This window comes from Durio zibethinus, chromosome 1, assembly GCF_047325235.1.
Source record: "Durio zibethinus cultivar Kanyao isolate XHJ-2024 chromosome 1, ASM4732523v1, whole genome shotgun sequence".
In the NCBI taxonomy this organism is placed as follows: domain Eukaryota; kingdom Viridiplantae; phylum Streptophyta; class Magnoliopsida; order Malvales; family Malvaceae; genus Durio; species Durio zibethinus.
Genome location: NC_143162.1, coordinates 4,624,755 through 4,635,498, shown reverse-complemented (window position 1 = coordinate 4,635,498; position 10,744 = coordinate 4,624,755). Strand labels below are relative to the sequence as shown.

At 25.9% G+C, this 10,744-nt stretch overlaps 1 protein-coding gene across 1 annotated transcript; it reads left to right on the top strand.

The window, feature by feature from the left end:
* The first annotated feature begins 6,584 nt into the window (after window positions 1-6,584).
* On the top strand, window positions 6,585-8,639 carry LOC111311007 (UDP-glycosyltransferase 73D1-like). Its single transcript, XM_022910387.2, has one exon. It carries the CDS (start codon window positions 7,004-7,006, stop codon window positions 8,507-8,509), a length of 1,506 nt encoding a protein of 501 aa, XP_022766122.1. The 5' UTR covers window positions 6,585-7,003; the 3' UTR covers window positions 8,510-8,639.
* The last annotated feature ends 2,105 nt before the right edge of the window (window positions 8,640-10,744 follow it).

Genomic DNA, 10,744 nt, shown 5'->3' with positions numbered 1-10,744 from the left:
TAATTATAACTTTGCAATAGGTGAAACTGGATGCATCCTCAAAAATGAAAAAAATTTACATGGAATGCCATACATATATACATATATATATATATTTATGCGTTTGTGTATATGTATATTATTTATAAATTCCTGAGATTGAGCTATTGTGAATTTTTTTTTCTCCTTATTTATTTATTTCTCTGAGTAAAGGCCCAAGATCATGAAACGGGCATGGCAGACAGACCAAGGCCCAAGTTAAGGAAGCATTCGGTAATTGATAGATCATGGATATAGCCAAAGCTAAAATTCATTGCCAATCAGTGGTTTACAATTGATGACCAACCAACTTAAATCTAGTTCATAGATGATCAAAAGTTGATGGTCATTGTTTTCTATTTTTTTTTTCAACATTGTGGTTGGAACCTAAAATTGTCCACCTTATCAATAATAATTAGTCATAAATCATGGTCAATTTTTCTTGTTCAATAATTCATAGTCATTATTTGTCACTAACAACAAACTTTTAATGTAACACTATATCAAACAACTGGTAATGATGATTCGTTGTTAGTAGTTGATGGTTGAAATGTCAAGAATTATTATTCTCAACCATGGTAATATAAATTGAGAAATTATTTAATACATTGTTAGAAAAAATTTTATTTTTATAAACAAGTTAAAAATTGACGTATATTATATTTTTAATTAATTTTTTATTATAATATATCTTAAGAAATATATATTATTCCGTAACTTTTATTTTTGTAATTTAAAAAATTTATTATCAATGTATTTTACAATTTTTTAATTAAAATATTAATTAAGATTGAATGACGACAACCGTATACAACTAATTAAGATTAATAAAAAATGATAATAATTAATGACAATTTATAACTAATGAATGCAGAATTACAATTACTTCTCTTCTAACATTGATAATTAGTATAATCGAACTAGAAGTAATTGGTAATCGTTACAAGAAATTCAAATGATCAATCATGATATTAATTGATGATATTTGCCGTTAACTAATTTTCTAGTCCTAGTGCAACATAAGTTGGCAAAGGAAACTGTTCATGCACTTTTGAACCTATTCAACCCACTTTATATGAAAAGAATAACTCCTTTCATGTATAAACGTTGGAAAATGAAATTGTAAGCATCAGTACATTTTTCTAAAACAAACATGGCCCAAACCTTTTTTTTTTTTTTTGAAAAAATATGTATTTTGACCAGAAGTTGTAACTAGTAACTTGTTTAAAACAAAGAGTGCTTTTTTCTAAAGTTAAAAAAAAAAAGCTGGTCGGACAGAGATAAAATCAAGTTTTTTGTTTTTTCTTTCTGGAAATTCTAAGGCCTTACTAGCATGGTCCACGTTCACAAAAGGCTTGTACCAAACCCGAAAACCTTGCATCATGCATGCTTCACGTGGGCCGTTATTTGTTCCATGACTCGCCAGCTATTTATTTTTAATTTTTAATTCTTAACTCACTTAATTTAGCTAATTTTTAATATGGTTTTTTATGTTGGTTACAAAAGCTTGCGCCAAACCCAAAGCCTCATGTGGGCCGTTGTTTGTCCCATGACTAGTTAGCTTTTTTCCTTAATTACAATTTTAATGTATTCTTAATTTTTATCTTATTTATTTAATCTATTTAATTTGAAGATGAAATTACACGTTTTTTTTTAAATAAAATAAGATTACAAGCTCAAATATTTTAAAAATATTATCAATATATATGCAATCTAAATTATTATTCAATTAAATTGTGATTTGTGCTATACATGAAATAATTTTGGTTTATTCTATGTGTACATACATATAAATTAGTATTTTTTTAAATTATATTTAAAATTTTAAAATTTTTAACATATAAAAAATTTTATATATGATTAACTTATTATAAAAAATAATTTTTTTAAAAAAAGCAAAAAGAAAATAACATGCCTTCTATTTGCATCATCTTTATGTGCAATAATATCTATACACTTAAAATTTATATCAAATAAAATAAATTGTCTTTCTTAAAAGAACTACCATATTTAGTCCGGGACTCAAATTAATTGAGTCTAGGCCCAATAATTGATTTTTTTATTATTATTCTATTTTATTTCATGTTTTTACTTTTATTACTTTATCTATATATACGTTTTTATCTTATTTATCTTCTTATATTTTATATTTAATTTATTCTAATTTATTTATTTAGTTAATTAATTAATTATTTTTTAGCTTGTTTATCTTTTCTGATTTATTGTTTATCTTTAGCTATTTTAATTTATCTCATTAGTTTTTCTTTTCTTTTTCTTTCATTATCTAATTAATTCAAAAATAAAAAATAAAAGAATAAACCAAAAAAATTAGGTTGGAAATTTGGCTTGTGATAATCTTCATCAGGAAATTCTTGAAATTAAGTGGTAATCTTTGGATTTTTAAATTGAATTGGAAGTAATATGAAATTTTACCAATCTCCCCCTATAAATAAGACCTTTAATCAATAAAAAAGACACATAGCAATCATAGATACTATCAAGGAAAAAAGAAAATTGATCTAGCAATGGGAGGTTTCAAATCCAAAGAAATTTGTTTTTAGAGAATTTAGGTTTTTTTTTTGGAAATGATTTGGTCTTAATTGGAAAGGATTAGTGTGATTGAAAGATCAAGGAGATCAAAATGTATTAGATTGAAGTTTTAGGAATTTTTGTTGTTTTTTTTTTTTTTTTGAAACTTTTTGGGAAATTCTGAAAAAGCTTGAATTTTTCAACCATATTCAAAATCTCCAATGACTTTTCTATAAGAATTTTTAGATTTCGAAAAAGGTCCTAGTTTTCAATCAAGTTTTTGGCAATTAGTGAATTTTCCAACAAGCGTTTGTAGAATTTGGCAGCTAGAGAATGATTCTAGAAAGAAAAGCATAAGAGAAGAGCAAGAAAAAAAAAATCTAAAAAAAATTATTTCACTTTTATACCGTGCAAAACGACGTCGTTCGCACATTTTAAATTATTGAGGATCCATGTGTTGCATCGAGGACTTGACCCAATATGGGTGCACAATCAGCAAACCTATTCCCAATAGCCATAATCTAAGCCAACCAGCCATCAAGTCGAGTCTTAAGCCGTATCATCTTAAGCTGTTTTCTTTGCTTGCAACTAAGCCACAATCTAAGTCGAGTCGAGCCGATTCTTTTTTTATATATATATATTTTTTTATTTTTTATTTTTGCTTTTATTTTTTTATTTATTTGTTTTATTTTATTATTTATTTATTTTTGTATTAAATTTTTTAGAAAAGTTAAAGGGAGTTATTCTAAAGAAATATAAAATAAAACTTTAATAAAATTTTGATAATAAATAATAATTATCAAAAGATGAAAATTGTTAGAAGTTACAAATGGATAATTTTTAAAAACTTTCTAGGTGAGAGATTTTTCTAAATTTGACACAAATAAAGAAAAATTTTAAATAAAATTTTAATAACAATAATCAGTATTTGTTTTCAAAATAAAAAAATAAATAAACTTTATAAATTTTAGGAATGAGTGGTGAGAGAATTTTCTAAATTTGACATAAATGAAGGAAAATTTTAAATCAAAATTTTATAACAATAATTAGTATTTGTTTTCACAATAAAAAATAAATAAACTTTATAAAATTTTAGGAATGAGTTAATAATTATCTTACGATGAGATTTTTAAAAATTTAAAATAGTCAATTTTTTAAGAATTCTCTAAGTGAGAAATTTCTAACTCGAATGGTAAAATAATTTAAATGAAATTTTAATAAAAATAATTGCATTAATTTCTAAACAAAATTTTAAAAAATATATATATAACTTATAAATTTGCTGAAAAATATATGACAATTATCTAATGATAAAATCTTAAGAAAATCACAAATAATTGAATCTTTAGAAAATTTTTAGGTAAAAGTCTTTTCTAAATTTAAATCAATTGGTAGAAAAATTTGGATGATATTTCAAACAATAATTGTCATTTTATTTCCTTTCTAAAAATTAGGAAATAAATAAGGAATAAAATTCAATAAGAGTCTAAATTCTAATAAAGGCATTTCTAAATTTGGTCCAAATATTAAAAATTTTATATATATATTATAAATAAAACTTACAAAATAAAGAATAAATTTTAAGGATAAAATTCTTAATAATCACAAATTGATGATTATCTAAAAAAATTTTAGATAAAAAAATATTTCTACTTCTAGTCTATATGATGGAAGAATTATATATGTTTTCAATAAAGCAAAAATCTAAATAAAAAATAAATAATTAAGTTTTTTTTCGATGACGAAGCCTCTAAAAGATATGAAATTCTTGAATACTTTTTAGATATGAAAATATTTTTAAAAATTATGTTAGATTGATGGAAAAATTTTGGAAGTTATTTCTAATATTTAAATGTTAAAATTTAAAAGAAGACTATTAAACCAAGATATTTAGGATAATTTAAAATTAAGTGATATCATCTTTTGAATGAGCGTGTATGAGTATTATAACTTTCTCTATATATAACTGAACTCCTGAGCTTAGTTTTAAAATGTAGATCAAAACCTATTCTTTTAAAGATCTATAGTTAAGTATAAGACTTTCTCAAAAAAATAGATTAATTAGGTAATCAATCGTATTTAGATAAAAAAAATTAGTAGCGATTTTTTTAATTGTGTATAATAATAGGTTTATGGATCTATACATTATGATAAAAACAAAAACATATATATTATCGAATGATGAATTAAATGATAAAAAAAGTATATGCATACTTTTACTTTTTTAATCTTGTTCAAAATATTGTATACAATATGAAAAAATTTTAAGAAATGTGTGAAAAAAATAAATTAAAACAAATATTAATTTTCATATGAATATATCTTAAAAAAAAGAAAGATACAAATTGAAAAAATAAATTGCAATAATAATAGAATTCAAAAAAACTAAAAATCAAAAAATAAAAAATGATATAACATATTATATTTATAGTCTTTAATTTATAGAATAACACTTGGATAACATTTATGATTAAATAGATAATTTTCAAATTAATTTTAAAAAAATTAAAGGATATAATAAGTGATAAAAATTAAATCAAAGTTCTTACCTATTTTTTAAATAAAAAATTGATAGCAAAAGTTAAAATAGATATAGAACCTATTATTTAGAGATTTAATATGAAAAAACTATTTAAATTTTTAATATTTTATGTAAATTTTGAAAACATAATTTTTGTTTGATACAAATTAAGATAAAAAAATATAGTGAATTTCTTTAAAGATTCGGATAAACTTATTCTTTATAGTTTTAAAATATGTTAAAGGTTTTCATAATTAAATAATTTATAAAAGAGGGTTATCTAGTAAAAAATTAAAATTACTCAAGTAAAATTCATATCTTAAAATTTTAATTTTTTTAAAAATATTTTATATTAATTTGATTTGTAACTATAATTTGAATAAATTTAAAATTATTCAATTTGTAATTAAAAAAAAATTATCCTACATATCATCTAAAAAAATTATTCACATAAATATTTATGTGATAAATCTTATCATGCATTTATGCATGCTATAATGTAATAATATATATATATATATAATATAATTGGAATAACTCCCCATTGTTCATTCTAACAACAAAGAATTTAGAAACTTGAAGCTATCATCAATTGGGGAATCCAATCGGCAAATCCCATTCCCATTTATCGACATCCAAGTCAAGCTTGAATATATAAAATCTATATAACAATAATTGTCATTGACTTTTTGCTTATTCTGTCATTCTAAATAAAATTTTGATGGTTAGAACTGAGAATTAAGGTTATTATATTACCAAAAAAGTAAATAAAATTATTAGTATATATTGAGTTTGAGAAATTATCAATTTATATATCGTAAGCACTTTTAATTATCGTAACTCACACAATTCTTGCTATTATTATTGGATAAATATTATTGGGTACAGCTCTTAGATATCCAAATCAAGTACTGATCTTCAATCTAAGATAAAAACTAGCAACATTATATTATATAATAAAAACAAACACATAGTCCCAAAGCCATAAGGTTAAAGGCAAACAATAATTATATGATGATGCAGCCGACGTTGGTTTTTTTATTAAAGTGTAATTCGGTGTCAATAGAAATGTGGACAGGATCAAAAGGGAGGAACGACATTCCTTTGTATAGACAAAACTGAACACTCGACAACAAAAAGAGAGTTAGGTTCACTCCAATCAGGTGAGCTTGAACAACTATGGAAGACTTTCTGAGTCAAACATTATAGGTTATCAATTAATTAAAATATTTCAATCAAAGTTCATTTTAAACAGTTTATATTTTTTTTCATAAAAAAATCACAGTTAAAAAATAAATAAAGAGATTGTTTTTGTTTGAACTTTAAACTATAAAATAATATTATTAATTAACTGCAAAGAAAACCCGACATAAATAAAAGTTTGTAGAAGAAGACTTAGAGAAAAATAAATTATGAAAATAATGTGAAAACTTCTCAACTTTATGTAATTCTTTGAAGAAAGTGACATTGGAATTCTATCAACATCAAATCAGATCTACATAAAAGGAAATATCAAACCTAAAGAATCCGACCACCCAATCATCGGCGCCATGATTTTGCTTTAAAATCATATTACCGTGGGAGCCGGGGTAAGCAATGTGCTTGACAAGTTGGAGCCTTATGGGGCCTAAGAGAGAGTAATTCAACTCCAACCATACGATACGCAATGACTTGATCAACCCAAAATCCAAGTCAAGTCAATTTCAGTTTAGATGAGACAATAAGATAGTAAAACATAGCACATTATAATTAATTTTGGGTTCTGTTGAAACTAATGTCTTTAGAATTATTCAAAGTCAAGCTTGCCTTATAAGACCTGCAATTGGTGGCAATCCTGGTCCTGCAAAAACGTTTAGACTTGATGTTTTAAACATTTTAGATAACCAAATCGATTCCATTTTTAGAATCGTTCTTTTGTTTCTAGCTCTAGAGCCAATGGCTTCAATGGCCAAGCAACTACACTTTGTGTTAATCCCACTCATGGCACAAGGTCATATGATTCCGATGGTTGACATGGCCAGGCTTCTTGCAGAGCGAGGGGTGATTGTAAGTTTGATCACTACTCCCCACAATGCGTCAAGATTTGACACAGTCATCCAACGAGCTACGGAATCAGGGCAACAGATCCGGCTAGTGAAACTTCCATTTCCATGCCAAGTAGTGGGACTCCCTCTCGGATGTGAGAATCTTGACACTTTATCTTCCAGGGACCTACTGAAAAAGTTCTACAATGCACTTGGTATGTTGCAAGAACCATTGGAACAATTTCTTGAACAACAAAAGCCGCTTCCAAGCTGCATAATATCAGACAAGTGTCTTTCCTGGACCTCAAAAACTGCTCAAAGGTTTAATATTCCTAGGATTGTTTTTCATGGGATGGGCTGCTTCTCATTGTTGAGCTCTCATAATGTGAAGCTACATAAGGCTCATCTTTCTGTTGCTTCAGATTCGGAACCCTTTGTGGTGCCAGGACTTCCACAAAAGGTAGAGATAACAAGGGCTCAACTTCCAGGATCATTTGTTAGTTTGCCTGACTTAGACGATGTTCGCAACAAGATGCAAGAGGCTGAAATGACTGCTTTCGGAGTTGTGATAAACAGCTTCAATGAACTAGAGCATGGATGCGTCAAGGAATACCAGAAGGCTATTAAAAAAAAGGTTTGGACCATTGGACCAGTTTCTTTATGCAACAGAATAAACTTGGACAAGTTTGAAAGAGGAAACAAATCATCAATCAATGAGCAAAAATGCTTGAAATGGCTCGACTCAATGAAACCAAGGTCAGTTATCTATGCTTGCCTTGGTAGCCTATGCCGTCTAGTTCCAGCACAGTTGATAGAACTCGGGTTGGGTCTAGAAGCATCAAAACAACCATTTATTTGGGTAGTCAAAACAGGTGATCAAAGAGCTAATGACGAGTTAGAAAAGTGGTTTTCAAAGCATAAGTTTGAGGAAAGGATCAAAGGAAGGGGACTTTTGATCAAGGGTTGGGCTCCTCAAGTTCTTATTTTATCCCATCCTGCAATAAGAGGATTCTTAACTCATTGCGGTTGGAATTCAACTATAGAAGCCGTCAGCTCCGGGGTGCCAATGATAACATGGCCTCAGTTCTCAGAACAATTCTTTAATGAAAAACTCATTGTTCAAGTTCTAAAGATAGGAATTCGGGTTGGCGTTGATGTTCCTGTTAGATGGGGTGAAGAAGAGAAACTCGGGGTGTTGGTCAAGAAAGAACAAGTTGAGAAAGCCATAGATATGTTGATGAAAGGAGGAGAAGACGGCGAAAAGAGAAGAGTAAGAGCAGGAGAGCTAGCAAAAATGGCAAGAAAGGCTGTGGAAAATGGAGGATCATCCTACTTTAACATGTCACTCTTGGTGCAAGACATTTTGGAGAAAATCACGATCAATAATACCCAAACTGGTTTAATTAACAGTTTGTAAATTAATCAGGAAGTTGGATGTTATCTTTTCCTTTTTCCCGAAGGCATGCATTTGAATGTATCACAAGTAATCTGTACGAAATTTCTATTATAGATACCTTCACGGCACAAACTTGGAATATTCATTTTAATTTCAGCACCAATTAAGAGAATAGACTTCTAAAGAAATTTCCTTCTCCTATATTGTTTAGGGTTTGAGCTTATTAGGCAAAGTCCTTATAATTAGTAAAGAAATTTCCTAAGAGTAGACAACACAGTAGCATTAATATTTATTAATTCCATTTAAATCAATAGGGCAATGATGCAAGGGCATATGTGTTGTCATTGGAAAATTACCAAAAAAAAAAAAAAATCAAAGTAAAAAATCAATTATTAAGTCAAAATCAATTAGGAGTATTCAATTCAATATGTAATATTATAATAAATATATTATAATTAAAATTTAGAATTATGTAAAGTTTATTTAAATATTATATGGAATCTACAATTATAAATGATGTATTATTACATAATTTTTAATTATAATTAAACAATTACATATTATAATACAAAAATTGCAAAATCAGTTTGGCAAACCCAAGTAATAGCTTCATTTATTAGTGTTGTGTGCGTAGATAGAGAGAGGACTTTTAAAATGAAGTCTTCCTTTTTCCTAGAATGACAAGCATTTAGAAATTGTAAAGGAATTGTTTTAATTGTGATGCAAGAAGCACTTGATGGGCTTATCGAACTAAACTCATCCAACTCCGGGTGGGGAGCCCGAAGGCCATGTCTTTGAACAAAAAAAAAAAAGAACTCATGTCTCTTAGAAAGCAAGCCCGATCAAGAAGCACAAAGAAAAGCCCGTGACCTGGAAAAAAATTTTGAATGAAAAACAAATATATGGTTGAATAAAATATTATGAGCAAATTGACAAGTAGAATTAAGTCATTTATGAAAGTAATTCAATTTCAAATTTGTGGACCATGATTTTCAATTGCCAATAAATTAAAGCATTTTAAGATAAATGATACGGATTAAATAAAAATTTTTAAATAAAAACCAAGATATTACCATTTAAAATTTAATAAATAAATCATGAGATTCCTAAATAACTTAGATACTTTTATCGATCAATAATTGCTTAATAGTTACACTTGCATATTAAAAAATGGTATAAGTCAAAATTTAATTATTCATTAAATTATACCATCAATTAATTATTGAAGAATTATAAATCTTGAATCCTAATTTCATACCAACTAATTAGGTAAATTTAAATTTATAAGCATATCTTCGGGAAAAGATGTGAAACAATTAAGAATAAAAAAGAAAAAAATTTGATTAAATCAATTTAGTATTACGATTCAAATGCACTTATTACAATTGGAAAGATTAAATTATTTTACTGAACATCAAATAAAAATATCATAAATCATATACTAAATTTAATATGTGAAATTTATAATTTTTTAAATTTTATCTAATATATTTTCTTTCAAACCAATTTTAGTAGGTTTATTTCTGTCAAATTTAATGAATTTATGTGAAATTATTTTTTTATAATTTTATATAAATTTAAACTTAAACAATAAAAAAATATATTCTTTTTATCATTTGAATCAATCGTTTATGTAAAATTATAATTTTAAATCACTAAATGTTGGCAAAATTGTCGGTGTATATCCTATTCACAACTTTTAATAATATCTTTGTAAAATGTAAATAATGGCGGCGAAGTTTTCTATGTCCTAGGGAAGTTCCGTGCCAACTGCGAACTCATCCTCAATCTAGCCGCCATATTTTATAGGGGGTGATTTTTAGTCACGCTATCAGTTTTTTGGCACCTATTTTTTAAAATTATCTTTAAATAAAATTATTTAATTATTTTTTATTTTAATTTTAAAATTTAATATTTTTTTAATAAATTATAAATTTTATTAAATATGCGATTCGATAAATTAGATAATTTATCAGATTTTTATATTAGATAAATTAAAAAATTAATTGAGAAAAATATCTTGAAGAATTTCTACAACATCCAAAAAAAAAAAACAAATTATTTCAAATAACAATATTTTATTTACAATTAATAAAAAAAATTATGCATATGGATTTTAAAATTTCTTATTGATTTCAACATTTTGAGATAAAAACCTTTAAATTATCAGATACATGAATTCAAAAATTTTTAGAGTGCGTTTGATTCAGAGGAATCTATAAATATATATTTTTTGGATCTTGATGGTGGATATTT